This window comes from Thermothelomyces thermophilus, chromosome 2 (assembly GCF_000226095.1).
Source record: "Thermothelomyces thermophilus ATCC 42464 chromosome 2, complete sequence".
Classification (NCBI taxonomy): Eukaryota; Fungi; Ascomycota; class Sordariomycetes; order Sordariales; family Chaetomiaceae; genus Thermothelomyces; species Thermothelomyces thermophilus.
The window spans coordinates 4880836-4896030 of NC_016473.1; the positions used below are offsets into that span (position 1 = coordinate 4880836).

Consider the following 15195-nt stretch of genomic DNA (forward strand, 5'->3'; position numbering starts at 1 on the left):
CCTCTGATGTTTAACACGACGCGGGACAGCTTCCCCGTTTCTCCTTCTGCACCGGCCCTGTCCTCCAGATGCCCAAGGCACAGCAGCCGGGTCGGGTCCCGGCCCTGACGGAGAGAGCTCTCTGTCGAGCATCATAGTCTATCTCTCCGGATACCGGACAGTCGCCGATGGGAAAGCGGAACTCGGGGCGTCAATAGGGAGCTTGGAAGGGGGAGGGCGGCAGTTCTGGGGAGCATAGCCGGAGAAAGCCGTGGCAGTGTATCTTGCCATTCAACAGAAATTGGTTTGTCTCCTATGGACGGATTCCTACAGCCCTCCGGGGGCTTAACCTCCCAGGAGAGGCGGACTCGACGGGGATTGAAACCTCTGTGCATTTCCCATCTGCACCATGAGCCGCTCGTCATTCGACAACAAACCATCCATGAATGCCCTATGTACATATGTGTGAGCAGGGAAACTAGTATTTCACCCTTAACCAAAACATATCATGAACCCCCATTGGTCTTGCCCGCCCCGTTTTCCTTTGCCTTTCCAGCACTGCCCTCCTCCTCCTCCTCCCCTCTGTCGTCATCGCTATCCGCCCCGAGGCTGTACCTCGGATCTGCCTGTCCCTCAGCAGGCGGGCGCACACGAAGCGAATCCAGCTGCGTCTCGTCGAAATCTCCGGCCTCAACATCCCGCCTGCCGCCCCTTCCACCAGGCGAGTTCCGAAACACCGCCATCCTGGAGGACCCAGCCTCCTCGCCCGCGAGGCCCTGGTATCCGCGCCTCTTGCGCCGCTCCCGCCAGATGAAATATCCCCACGCCGTCGCGGAGACGGCGACAATGACTAGCACAATCTCGCCCGACCGGCGGTAGGCCTCCCACTTGGCAGCGTTGAGCTTGGCCTTCTCGGCCTCCTGGTTGGCGGTGCTGTTGCCCGCGGTCCCGCCGACCGTCGTCTCGGGGCCCTTCTCGCCGTCGAGCCGCGAGTCGGTGGGCTTGCCGCCGATGGAGCTAATGTCGACGCCCATGAAGCGGTCGAGCATGTCGCGCGTGCGGCGCGGATAGTCAAAGGGAACCATGTGGCTGGCGTTGTAGAAGACCACGTATGTCAGGTTGCGCGCCTCCTGCCAGAAGCCGGCGTCCTCGCCCTCGAACGTCCAGTCGCGGCGGGGCGCCCACGTGCCCGGGGAGAGTTCGAAGCCGCGGCCGCCGTTCCAGGACATGCGGCTGATCAGAGCTTCGGTGCCCAAGTGATTGCAGATGAGGTCTTCAGCCCCCGAGAAGAGTAAGACGGGCACCTCACTCAGGATGTCCGGCAGAAGGTCGATCGAGGGCTTAGATTTGACGGGGCGGAAGTTGCGGCTGACTTGGCCGTCACATTCGACCCAGCCTGTCACCTTGTTGGGGTTGATATGGAGCGCTTCGATAACCTCCTTGCGACGGAGATACGGCGCCGCGTGTTTCAGGTCGGGCGGCCAGTTCATGCCGCAGGACGGGTACGTGTCCTTCAGGCGCACGTCATACATGTTGTAGCACTCTAGCTTGTTGTCCTTGTTGCGGGTAGCCGTCAGCTGCAGGATATCCTGAAGAACTTTCTCGCAGTCCTCGTTGTCGACAGCGCTCTCGCCGATCGCGAGCTGTTTCTGGCAGATGCGTAGCTGGACCTCGAGTTTGTTGGCAATGTCGCTCCCCTTTTGCACTAGGCCCTTTTCGAATGCGAATTGGAGATATGCTTCGTACTGCTCTGGTGGCGAGATCCATCCATTACCGATGAGCAGGCCCTTCAGGTTCCACTTGTGCTTCGTTTCCGGGAGCTTGTTCCGCGCGAGGATGTGCTTCGCAATGTAAGGGATATACTGGCCCGCGTACGACTCTCCAGCAAAATAGATCTGGGGTGGGCAAGTTAGCAAGTGATGGAAGGGGAACACCATGAGACAGGGAAAACGCACGTCGTCGTGTTCATACTCTGGAAACAGAGCATACCACTTCTCCAGGAAGATAATGAATTGCTTGGCCATCTCGTCCAGCTCGTGGACGAACGAGTCTGTGTCGACGTAGCTGAATCCGGTACCGACGGGATTGTCAACAAACAAGACGTTGGCAAACTCGTTCCATGCTCCGTCGTTGTAGACAAGCGTCTTGTCGTCCTTCAATCGGTAAGGCCCAATCTCCATCAACGCGCCGTCCTCAGAGCTGCATCCCGGCCCGCCGTTCAGCCAGATGACCGTCCGCTGCTTGTTCGCAATGTGCAAGTTCTGGAAATGCCAAAAGAAGATGTTGCCGTTGTGTTCGGGGGTGATTTCAACGTGCCTTGAACCAGTGGTTAGCCTAAACCTGCGCTGTATCTTTGCCCTAGCATTTCGGAGCTTACCCAGCATGCATCTTCATCACAGGCTCCTCGGGAGCGCCTGGAAGGGAATGGACGAAATAGTCGCCTGCGGACTTGTCGGCGACCGCTAGCGTCGCCGTCCATGGCAGGGTCAGCGCGGCGATGATGGCAGACAGGCGCCTCCAGCCTGTCCATGACTGACTGGGAGCCATGATCGATTGCGCCGATGCGCGGGGGTAAAAACGTGTCCCGGCCCGGTTGCAATAAGGCAAAAAAGGAAAAGATAAACGAAAGGTAAATGAAAGGAGCGGGGGAACTTGCTGGCTAGCTAGCGGTGCCAGTGCCAGTCATCGAGGCGACGTGAAGGTGGAAGGATGCAAAGAGGCAACTGGACCAGGACAAGTGTTGCAGCGGCGGAAGATGTGTCCTGAGACAAGGATGGGGTTGTATACGGCTGTTGATTGCGAATACCACACTGCGTCTTGGCGTGTGTGCTAACCTAAGCGGGACGGAAAGGTGGGCGCAATGTGGCAGGGCCCAGATGATCTCCACAGTTCCACAGTTCGGGTAGCACTCCGTACACTACAACGAGTAACACCAGGAATGCAGAACGAACTGTGTAGTTCTGGTACCTAAATCACCCAACGAGGCATGCAAGGTATTGTATGTAAGTACGGTAGTTAGGTAAGTATGAACATACCTTCTATGTGCAGGCCTCGTTCTTCTATGTCTGGCGCAAGCACAAACTGTTTAGAATGTTTCACCGAGCTGAGCCCAATAAAAAAAAGGAAATGGGCCAGGAACGCCCTGAACAAAGCTGACGCCATGCTCCTTCCAGAACAGAGCCTGAATAACACAGCCGCATTCCCCGAATCAATCGTTTCTGCCTGACAATCGAAGCAGGATCTCTGATATGCTTCGAGATGTGGCTTGGACTAATCAGGTCCTTCATTGATTATGACAAAGAGAAGTAAAGTACGATCCGAACAGTACACTACGCTGTAGTTAAAATGTCAAGCAGCTGGTCCCTGAGACCCCTCGGAACCAGTCAAGTGGGACCCGATCTGCCGGCTCCAACCTTCTTGGCATCACTGCTAGCCACCACTTCTATTGTTAGCAGGAAAACTAAAATTTCCTCGCAGCGTTCGCCACGCCCGTTCCTATTGTGGTTGTCCCGGAGGTTCTTGCGCAGAGCAATACCCCGGACGGCTGCCACGGCGCTTCGTTATCGGCTTCTGCGAGTTAGTAACTCAGTAAAATACCCCAATCAGTGAGTGACAATGGCGTCCAGCAGCAAAACGTACATCGTCGAGCACTTGGATCCGGAGCTCGGGGCCTGGTCGGAGCTGGAGTACCTCGCCATCGCCCGCGAGTCGCAGGACGCGGGGGCCAAGTTCTGCCTGTCTTCGCTTCCCCCGGAATTCAAGGTTCCCGATGCGCTGAGAGAGATCCCTGCCTTCACGGCCGAGACTAGGGGCGTGGAGGAGCTGTATGCTGCTGATAAGTCACGAGTGTGCCTGCTTGATCCGGCTGCCGCGAGTGATCTCTCGCCCGAGGACGGGGATAAGTTTGACGTCTTTCTCTTTGGTGGAATCCTGGGTACACATCTTTCCTCCACCTCACTCTACCTCATTACCGCTCAAGCAATCGCTAACGTGGCTCAGGCGACGATCCCCCCAGAGACCGGACTTCTGAGCTCCGGAAGAAGGGTTTCGAAGGCCGCCGCCTGGGGCCGGTCCAGATGACCACCGATACGGCTGTCAGAGTCACTCGCCTGGTCGTGGAAGGCAAAAGTCGGTCTGCGTCACTTCTGGTCCATTGGAGTTGCAGCTGACTTTTTGCTCTAGCGCCCCTGAAAGAGATTCCCTACATGGATCACCCGGAACTCAGATTCGACGAGCACGAAAGCACAGAGATGCCGTTCCGCTATGTGAAGGGGGACGATGGGAGGCCCATCATGCCCGAGGTAATACTGATTCATCTCTCCGTCACATTGACTTCGTGCTCACAAAGGAAAAAAACAACAGGGCATGGTTGATTTGATCAGGCAGGACTCTGACAAGACAATTGATGACATGTTTTGATGGCACCGTACTGGGACCCAAATCTTCGCGGTGTGTGAGACTTTTTTGCTCGTGACTCCCGACTCAACCGCCATGCCCTGCCTGAAGATTGACCAGATCCATATCTCTGAGCGGGGTCATCCTTCATCCCTTATCTTATCTCGAAGGAACCCCGCGGCAGTAGCATGATATGAGCTGCGAACCAGACTCGAAAAAACGAACTGACTGACTGCCCAGAAGGACACCACGGAGCCACAGCTCGTATAGCCAGGCTCGCAGAAGACTTGACGACCTCGACTCCCACTACCATGGGCTCAGCGTCTCCCCTTTTCGAGATCTATCCGCCGCTGATCAACACGGCGTGCCCTTGGGCCACAACCGTCGACGACCTCCGAGATCTCTACGCCTGTCCGTCAACAGGCGCCGTGACCACCCGCACGTCCCTCGTCAAAGGTTTTGACCACAACCCGGACAGGCATCAGTATGCCTTCTTTGACGCATCCCTGGCCGGCACAGCCCACAGCGCAAGCCTCAACTCTTTCGGCTACAGCCCACTCACCCTGGAAACCTACCTCGGCTTTATCAAGACCATATCAGCCGAACTGCCCACCAAGTCCAGCAAAGGTTTCATTGTCTCGGTTACCGGTACGCCCGAGGACATAGCGATCAGCTACAAGCTCGTAGCCTCCGCGGCTCAAGACGTGCAGTTCCCGCTGGCCATGGAGATCAACCTGAGTTGCCCCAACATCCCAAACCGCCCACCGCCGGCCTATTCCGAAGAAGCCCTCTCGACTTACCTAAGCCACCTCCGCCAAGCCATCACGGAAACCGCCAATGACAACATTCCGCGCATCCCCGTCGGGTTAAAAACTCCACCCTACACTTACGCAACCCAATATCAGTCCCTCATCTCCGCCCTCGAAGCGGCCACCCCCGACGAAGGCGGTTCCTGCCCAATCTCTTTCATCACGGCCACTAACACGCTCGGCTCCTGCCTCCTCTTGTCACCGTCAGCGCCAGACTCGCAGCACCCTTCGCCCGTGCTGCCCGGCACAGGGTTAGGTGGCATGGCCGGCGCCCCGCTGCACCCCCTCGCCCTGGGCAACGTGCACACCATCCGGCGGATGCTGGACGAGAAGGAGGGGAAGCTGGGGCGGCATGTGCGGGTCTTGGGCGTGGGAGGGGTGTGCGACGCGGCGGGGTATAAGAGGATGAGGGCGGCCGGGGCCGATGTCGTGGGTCTGGCGACGGGCCTGGGGCTGCGTGGGGTGGGTGTCTTTGGGGAGATTGAGAGGGGCCTGGAAGAGGGGAGATGGTGAGGTGGTGATGGCGGCGGCCTGTTTGACCCCGTCCGCTGCTTGAACCTGCCCGTTCTGTGCTTCTTTAGCGAGGCCCGTCAGGGCGGCGTACGCATATCCTTCTTCCTCCAGATTGGCTACTGTTTGCTCCTTTTGGAGAACCTTCATGGCAGACGAGCTGGCCCCCGGGGGGGGGGGGCCGGGGGGGGGGGAAGGAGGCGCTGGGGGAGCCATTGTTCCTGAGCTCGTGTGGGCGGGGCCGTCCGGATCGACTTTGCTAGTCCCCTTAGTGCATATCATACCCGTAGTTGTTTTGAGAATTGTCCCCCGAGTCCGTTTTTGACACCCACCTGACCTGTCGTGAGCAAAGCGCTGGTCCGTGTCGTCTCCGCTGACTCCGAAACCATCGGCGCGTGCTGACAGATGTGCTTCTCTCTCCATTCGCCGCGATATTCTAGGCCGAGATAAGACAACTCGGCGACGCTCTGCTTGGCAGCGAGGATAAGAAGGTTTGAAGATTTTCCAGCAGTTGGATTGTTCCAAACCCAGAGACCAGGGCACTTATACCTACTCCCTACCCGCATCTGCTTAGCTGGGCCCAGTATAGCGTTCAAACTTTGAACGGAGGCATATGCCACATGCTTCCATTTGTAGGATGTCGTCCTGTTGACGCGGCGGATTCGCGCGCTTGCGAGGCTGTAAATCGACAATGTATGTACTTACTTCGAGCGGCTGCGTCAGCGTCCGAAAGAAGGCGGTTTCTCTCTAACCTAGCAGCGGATCCATCGGTATATGTCTCCTTTTGTTTATTCCCATTAGTATATGGGATACCTTCCCCAATTTTCTCGAATTTATCCATTTCCATTGCCATCAATGCCTGGAAAAGCACGGTGTACATAGACGGTGACACGGTCCATCTGTTATCTCGGCTCGTTTAGCCATTGCCGTCAACCTCTGACGGGAATTAAGATTCAATTCAGCCTGAAAGCAACATGGCAGCTGGGGACGGGTTCTGAAGGTGAAACGGCGTGGGGTGGAGGCACCGTTTCCCGGACGCAAGGTGGCGGTTTTGCTGCGGCAGGGTGAGATCACTCGCCAAACATACTCTGTAGGTGTTCGGCAGCCTCGTTCTGTGGATGGAATCTGGGAATTCCGTCTCGCTGCTGGGTCTGACAGATAAGGCGGAGGAATTCGGTCAGGGTCCTGCCGGTAGTGGGTGGAACAGTGATCGAAATGGAGATCCGGGAGCCAATGCGGGTCGGCTTGAACGGGGGAATAGCGCGACGACGGCGTGAGCGCTGGACAAACCACTATCGCCAGCCGATGATCGAGTGAAGTGGCCCCGAGTTTCAGTTGTTTTTCAGGGGCCTCTCGTCCCCCTTCCAGGGCAGACATGGCGCTGAACCCAGCATCTCGAGTGCCTTGATTTGGCGTCTTCGCAGTACTAGTAGAAAGTGTGCAGCCATGGAGACGGACCGAGCCAGGGGCCTGCCAAAGCCAATTCCGGGCGACCGTTTATTGGCGGACTTTGACAAAATAAATTCTCCAGTGCTGGAGAAATTGTGGGGTTTATGCGGGGTACCCTGCCCCAACCACTTGCCAACCCGCAGATTCCACCCTGCACTGCAGCTCACTGTCTCCAACGAACCCACACACTGGACCATGCAACGGTCGGCCTGGCCCGCAGCGAACAATCGAAGGGGAACGGATTGCGAACCGAGACCTCAAATCCTATCCGTCACTTCTTACTGATGCGATTGGTTGCCCATCTCTCGGAAACACGGTGTTTCTTCCCTTGCTCTGTCTAAGGATTGCGGGCTGTAGGATCCGCGTGGAGCAATGGCTCGCGTCGTGTAACAGCATCTGATCTGATTCCGGACGGACAACTCGACGAACCGGGAGCTTTTCATTGAAGCTGAAGAAGCAAAAAGCCTGGAGCCAAGCATCGAATGCAGTAATTGTCGTCGCTCCCTCGGATGAAAGCGAGCGACTCCACTCCCATCCCGAGAGACACAGCCTTCCCGCCGTTCCGCCTTCCTTTTTGCTCGGTCACGGTGACGACGCCGGCGGTCCTTCTAACTAGGTCTTTCCGCACTCGAGCAGCACCCAGGTCTCTCCCGTAACCGGCCCCAGCACCCGGGCACGGGAGACGCAGATTCGGCCAAAATTCAAGCACCCCTTGGCAGAACCAACCTCCATCTGCTGCCTGCTGCGACCATCCAACGCAGCCCCGTGCCTTGCAGCGCTTGCGACCTCCTGATTCCCGGGAATCTGTTATTCCAAGGCCATGTCACGGCGGGCCCCGGTATGGTGATATACCCGCTGTTATCGCCGGATCGTCGCTCGCTGTCTGGCCCGCTCCGTTTGGTCCTTCCTTTTTCCGGTTGCGTGCCCCCCCCCCCCGCGGCTGTTTTGTGAGGCTCTGATGCCGAGATCACTCGCCGATAAGCCTTGCTGAAAGGCATCCTGTTCCCAGCGCTGCGTTTTTTGGCCATTTGAGACAAGCCTCGACAGCCGCATTGTCGCATGGTCAATCACGTACAGTACACACACACCTTCTCCGCGCTTCCTGAACTCGCCATTTCTCCAAAACATCTTACTGCCAAGACTCAAGAGAGCGGCACCTCGAATCAGGAGCACCCAAACGGCGGCATCCCAAGATATAGAGGGCAGAACACGTTCCATCACTCACTCGCGGCAACCTGACAGCTGCCACCACGCCCATAGGCTTCCGGCGCTAGTCCACTCCGTGGAAACGCTGGGTTCTTGCCCCAGTCGACTGTCTCTCTTCGTCTCGCAACGACGTCAGGGCCTTCTTCCGCATAACATCTGCGCGTACAAGGCCACGGTCATGCATGTTCGGCCGCCCTGAGCACGCGTTTGCTCCTTGGTGGTTGAACTCTGGAACCGAAATTCGGAGAGGCGATACAAGAGCTACCAAAGCCGACCGAGATACGACGGCGACTGATTTAGTCTCAGAAACCCAGAATTTCACCCTCGGGCTCGCGTGACAGTATCAAACGAGGGCTGAACGGGAGTCATCATGGCGGCGGTGCAGCAATTGGAGCCGGTCCCGACACCGGCTGCACGGCCGCAGAGTATAGCTGACAGCCCTTTCACCAACAACGGTGACACGGAGCGCGCGTCACCACCCGCCCAGCCCGGCATTTCATTGTGCAGCGAGCCCCAGAGAGGAGACACCAGGATCGTCGTCATCATGTTTGGCAAGGGCCAGGAGAAGATCGTTTCTGTTTTCGCCGAGGTTCTGGGGAAACCGTCAAAAATGAAGCCTCGCTTCGAGAGTATCACCAAAGACGACCAGGGTTGGGTAATTGGCATTCCGGCAGATAGCGCCAAGGACGACATTGCGACGCGGGACAGAGGACTCGTCGTTGCTATCAATGCCCATTGCACCGGTCTGGGAATGCCTCCCGACGTCTATCTTTCAGCTCAGTGCGATTACGAGTTTCTCTACACCGAGTCCCCCTTCTTTCGCAGGGATCTTGCCCGCTTCACCTCACATATCCTCGGCCAGATATGTCACCACAGAGCGCTCATGGCAAAGCCCAGGACCTTCATCATCTCGACCACGTTCCCGGACGTACATGCCGCCTTGCCCAACATCGACATCCTGACTGTCGGCGCTGATGCCATCGAGATCCGCGTCGACCTTCTCAAGGAGCCCCTGGGGGACGGGACTTACTCCGAGATTTCCAGTCTCAGCTATGTCGGAGAGCAGCTCATGTTGCTCAGGCAGAGGACCGAGCTGCCCATCATCTTCACGACGAGGTGCACCAATGAGAACGGCCGGTTTCCGATGGACAATCCGGGGCTGTACTACGAGTACCTGTATCGGGCTCTGCAATGGGGCGTCGAGTATCTTGATGTTGAGCTTTGGCTTCCCGAGAGCATCCGGAAGAAATTGTACGAGCAGCGTGGGAACAGTCGCATCATGTCCGCTTTTCACGACTTCTCCGGGACCTTCAAATGGACCTCGGAACGGGCCGAGTCGATTTTCCTCGAATCACAACGCTACGCCGACTGCGTCAAGATGATTGCCATCATCAATGACCACAACGAAAACTTTGAGCTCGAGTATTTCCGGTCCAAGATCAAGGCAAAATATCCCGACTCGGTTCCATTGTCTGCCGTCAACATGGGCGAGACGGGCCAATTCTCGCGGACGCTCAACAAGGTCTTCACGCCAATCACTCATCCTCTTCTGCCCATCATCGCGGCTCCGGGACAGATGAGCGCCGCCGAGATCAACCAGGCGCTGGCGCTGCTCGGGCAATTGCCCAAAAAGAACATGTACGGCATCACGAGCCCGGCGATGCGCAGCGTGACACCTCAGGCCCCTTTCTACGAAAAGTGCTTTAACGAGCTAGGTTTGCCCCATCAGTTCGCCGTCGTGGAGTGGCAGCCAAAAGGGCCCGGTTGTATCGGGACGTGGTGCAACCAGAAGAACTTTGGCGGGGCTTACTTCAACCCAGCGGTTTCTCTCAAGAGCCTGGCGACCCATAGCGACTTCCTCGCGTCCCTCAATAACGGGGCCGGGCCTACCGTCAGCGAAGCTGCTCGACTTATCGGCATGGTCGACACCATCGTCGTGCGGCCCGCCCCTTCGAGCGCCCCGACGTCCGCGCCGTCGTCGATACCGTCGAGCCCTCCGCGCCACAAGAACGGGGATTCGTACAGCGCCCTGGGTCCGTCCCAATCAGGCCTCCCTCCTAACACCACGCTCGTCCTCGACAACGCTTCCTGGAAGGGCATCTTGAGCACACTAACCCGCGATTTTGCCCCGTCAGCCTACTTCGGATGCGCCGCCGTCGTCCTCGCCTCGTCTGCCGAAGACGCCGCTAGCGCCCTCTTCGCCCTCAAGGCCCTCAAGGTCGGCAAGGTCTACACGGTCGGGTTCAAGACGCCCCCGGCATTCGGCAAAGACCTCCTCATCGAGCCCTTCACAAGCCTCGAGAGCATTCAGAGAGCGCGCACCGTTGGCGCGAACGGTTCCAATGTCGGGACAGGCACGGGTTCGCCATTCTTGGTCGTCAGCGCCCTAGGGCCGGAAAAGAGCACGCTCGTGGGGATGCTGGTGCGGCTGTTCGGCACAAGGGGCTCAGGGACCGATTCCCGAAAGGTGTTTTTGGATCTCGCGGACCGGCCGGCCTCAGCGAAGGGCGACCCGGCCCTGATTGCCGAGCGGAGCGGGTTTGCGGCTTATGGCGCTGCCGACGTTACGGCCTTCACCACGGTGGAAACGCTACGGCTGCTGGTCGGGCAGAATGTTCCGTACAGCTTTGTGAGATTAGCCAGTGGTCGAACGCTGTTTTGAGAGCACCCGGAGCCCGCATCATCGGAGTTTCAGGGTGGCCGGGGCAGGGTAGGAAAGCGAAGAGGATGGGAGGGGTCGGTGTCAATCTGTGCCGTCGCCGGCAGTGTGTTAGAAGGTGAGCAATGGGGTCTGCTCGCTTGGCCGAAAATAGAGAGGAGCCTGGTTGCAAAGAAGGGGAGGTGTTCTAATCATTGACATGGACAGGTTTCCGATGGGGAAATCTTGTTCAACAGCATCCCGCAATCCCGCGAACCACGGAACAGGACTCTCACCACCCCACCCAGAGGCGGGAACATAACGGGGCCCAGGACCGACGTGCCAGATTGACACACATAACACCACATACTAAGACCTTGGTGGCACCCGGACCTCGGCACTACACGATATGACGAAGGCAACTTGGCAACCGAGCCAGAAATCGATGGCAGGGTGGAATGACGATGGAGAGAGTCTGCAAAACAGGACCAGCTAGTTAAACCGGAAAGCGATGGCGTGAAGTGCTGTGTTGCGGATCGCAGTGCAACACTTTGCGGCGACTGGGCTAACCGATTGATCTGACCGACCCATTATTGAGAGGTTGGCTGGAAGAAATTCTTCTTTCTCTTGTTGATGCATGCACCCCGGCTTCTTATTATGCTTTGCATGTACTGGTAGTCGGAGGGATATACAGCTTGGATACCTATTTATGTTCGGGAGCCTATCGAACTATTTTTTGTTTTTCGGACACGTCCTGCCCCCCTTTTCTTTCCTCTTTCCTCTTCTTTGCGCTGCTCCCTTCGAGTTGGATTGTACCGAACACCGAACAGTTCGGGCGATTGATGAGCGAGCCGCGAGACGGAATGCCTTGTGACTATCCCGATGGGGCACGAATCAAAAGACAAACAAAATTACAAAATTCGGGCGGCGATGGGAATAGATGGGTGGTACTACAAATGGTAGTACGTTTGCGCCTCACATGTCGGCATTTGCCCGTCCTGACTCCTTCGGGCATATGCTGGTGTATGTGTGTAACTACATCCTATGATAGAGAACGACCATGCCGGTAGTTCCCTAGCCGACGACGTTACCTAGTCTAAACCCTGAGGGATATTAGATATCGTCGTCCGCAGCTAATTCCGATATAAGTGCTCGGTGTAAAGATTGTTATACCGAAGGATTCGGATATCGGACGCTAGGCTAGAGAAGTCCTAAGCTGTACTTGGGAATTGTCTTGTGAAGATGGCTTTGCCGGCACCGCTTGGGTAGTAGTGGGATTCGAGAAGTCGGCAAGTTTTCAGGTCGTTTCGGAGTTGCGCATCCGAGTTTGCAGGACCACAGATTGAAGCACTGCGATGGACGTGTCCTATCCGGGGTTGTTGTGCGAGACTCGTGCGTTGGGAGAAGTTGGATTTGGTCTGTGCCACGTCGACAATATCGCGAATATCACCAGTTTCGCCAGCCGCTACGCTGTTCATCCCTAATAACAATGGTCTTAGCCTTTTTGAACCGATTTAGTATTAAAATGCAATATAGTCCTTTCGTCAAACAATATCATTCCGGAAATCAGAGAGTTAAAACTACCTAGCAAGGGACTTCTATCTACAACTCCTCCTCTTCCTCGTCCACAACTAGAAGGGGGATCCGACTACGCTAAAGGATCTTCGTATTCCCTGTTCCCGTCTATAGCATAGAGCGGCGGGCGACGACCTAGATCTCTCCATTTGCAATGGATGCCAAAACTGGAAGGCGTACTGTTCGTGTCGCGATAGGCTGAAGCTTGAGCCCCGATCCTAGTATCACACCGAATGAAGGTATGATGCATGTGTGTACCTGCACTACACGCGGCCCCAACTCCGGGGACCGAGGCATTTCAGTTCTGCACTACTTCCTACGGGACCGCAGTGTAAACACTGCAACCAATTGCACCTGACGCTCGCTTTCGCAGCACTTCGCAGTACGCACTACATGACATGGGGCAACTCCCATCATATGTCCGGAGACGTCCCCGACGAGCCGGACCCCGTGTGCCTGCTCTGCGAGAAGAAGCGCGAACGGAGCCGTTTCGGTCCGATATACCCACAAATGGCCCAGTCGAAGACTCGGGCGACTTGACCAAAAGCATCGGGCATCGGCTTGGCGCCCGGCAGCTGCGACTCCGTCTGCCGTGTTGAACCACACCGACAGGGGGGGTTGGGCGGGCTTGCGGTTGCGCTTTTGCATTGTGGTGTCGTCCGCCGGAGTACGAATACGGTACCGGAAAATGTAAGGTACCTTACCGAGGAACCCCGTCCAAGTATAGCGTAGTCTCTCGCAAGTATGGACTCGTCCATGGTCCGCCAAACGCCAAGGGATAGCTCGTCATTTTGTTGCGTGTGGGGAAGCCAAGTGATCCCGAGATTTGCGGGGTGCAGGGGAGCCACGCGCACTGCTGAAGCGAGAGCAGCACGGACGCTCCCGTCGACCCATCAATGCCGTTTTCGTCAGGCTGGTGGCTGCTGCTTCGGAAAATGGAACAGAATCGGCCGAGATTCGGGCGGAAGGTGCGTTGAGAATAGATGACGGCCGAGCCCTTCTCTGGAAACAACCTCGGGACCTTCGCGTTTACCCAGGTAGTTTGTGCTTTACGCACGCTCGATTTATTAACAAAGTCTTGCCCAGTTGGGGCGACCGCGGGCACCTTTGCGCAGTAGGAATGCCTCATCAGTCGCGCTATGAACCTGTCTCCAAAAACTGGCCAGAACACAATATATTTTCATACATATTATATCCCGAATGATAGCCTTTTAAGTAGCGTGGGTTAGTTGGCCGGAAGCGCCGGGGATACGAACCTGATGTTAAACCCGGCCTGCGCCGATTGGGCGTTGGATGTGGACAGATGTGCCGCCATTGGAGCGGCAATAGGAGGATATTTCTCAGGTTCCTCAGCGGCACTTCACGCCCTAGAGTAGTTCTGCAGCTACCTTATTAGGACTGCACGCCCAAGCGGGATAGCGGGACAGCGGGACTGTGGTCCTGCGGAGAAGCTCCCAAGTTGAGACTCCGCGCGCAGAAAGGTGCTTTGCCGCAGCAGGAACAGATCGTCTACCAGCCCCAGATTCCAGGTTCGCTTTTGCCAAGTGGGGCGACGCATTACTCGCTACGTAGTTAAGCACTAGTGTACCATGCATTCTTTTGAACCTCGGGGGCAATGGACGCGAAGGAGCGTTTTAAGGTAAAAAAGCGGCTCGGCCTTATGGATCTTCGCTTGCTTCAACGTTCCAGCCAGGGAAGCTCTCGTTGCTTGGCTTCTGCGAACTTGTATGGTTCACGGCGTCCCTACTGACGGGAACTGCAGCATCGATTGGCCCAGCCCCAAGACACCGCATGAGCTTCATGTATGTATAAGCTATGCATGCAAGCCTCTAATCCGCACCCGAATATGTACAGTACATACATGGATACGGAGTACATACAAACGGAATACACATCTGTATATGGAGCCGCTGGCGGCTCTCCGTGATGGTCACTGTGTCCAGTTTACAGTAAAACTGTAAAGCTCGTACAAACTCCATCCATGTTGTATATGAGTTCAAGGCCACAAACATCATATGGCAAGCTCGAAAGACGCATGGCAGATGTGGCTTCACAGCGAGAGTCTCGGCAGTCGCATCCTGGAAGCACGCGAGCCTGCTCGGGTCCAGGCAGCGGCCCCGCCCAAAGAAAGGGCAGGTGGAGCCGGCCGAGGCTCCGCAGCTCGTCCTTTGCTGAGTTGCTCACCCCACAAACCCCACATTTTCCATCCCATTCCCCGCACCATCCACCGCATTGCCGGTGCCAGCGCTTGTGCAGCAACTCTGGGGGACGCGATTGCACCAGTCATCTAAAATGATCGAGAATCACACCTTGCGGGATGCGCTCAGAGCTTGCTGTTTTGTATTGTTCTGAGTCCCGAAGCCACACAAACCGCATCATGAACTCTAACCTCCCCTTCTGACACTCACCGAGTCGGCAAATACCCCGTTTCCGGCGTGGCCCCGGACAGGGACCCGTCACGCTCAAATCCCAGCAATTCACTCCCCGTGCTTTCTTGCGAGCAGCCTTTTCTCTCTAGGCATACCTCGCCGTCAAACACCGCCAGAACCGCCAACCGAGCCACCGTCCTCAATTGTTATGTGTGCAGGACCGTGAAGCTGTCGATGGTGCGGTCAACGACGTCCCATGACCTGC

At 56.7% G+C, this 15195-nt stretch overlaps 3 protein-coding genes across 3 annotated transcripts; 2 read left to right on the forward strand and 1 right to left on the reverse strand.

Moving 5' to 3' along the window:
• Positions 1-310: 310 nt before the first annotated feature.
• On the reverse strand, positions 311-2739 carry MYCTH_2302738 (uncharacterized protein). The gene is made up of 3 exons (XM_003662227.1): positions 2357-2739; positions 1935-2295; positions 311-1874 (listed from the first exon to the last, which is right to left on the reverse strand). The coding sequence occupies exons 1-3, from the start codon at positions 2524-2526 to the stop codon at positions 486-488; spliced, it is 1920 nt and encodes a 639-aa protein (XP_003662275.1). The 5' UTR covers positions 2527-2739; the 3' UTR covers positions 311-485.
• Positions 2740-4225: 1486 nt separating this feature from the next.
• On the forward strand, positions 4226-5872 carry MYCTH_2302739 (uncharacterized protein). The gene is made up of 3 exons (XM_003662228.1): positions 4226-4280; positions 4342-4428; positions 4615-5872. The coding sequence occupies exon 3, from the start codon at positions 4686-4688 to the stop codon at positions 5694-5696; it is 1011 nt and encodes a 336-aa protein (XP_003662276.1). The 5' UTR covers positions 4226-4280; positions 4342-4428; positions 4615-4685; the 3' UTR covers positions 5697-5872.
• A 2846-nt stretch (positions 5873-8718) lies between these two features.
• Positions 8719-11010, forward strand: MYCTH_46981 (Dehydroquinase class I-like protein; the record flags this gene model as incomplete). Its single annotated transcript, XM_003662229.1, has 1 exon — positions 8719-11010. The coding sequence occupies one exon, from the start codon at positions 8719-8721 to the stop codon at positions 11008-11010; it is 2292 nt and encodes a 763-aa protein (XP_003662277.1).
• Between the last annotated feature and the right edge of the window lie 4185 nt (positions 11011-15195).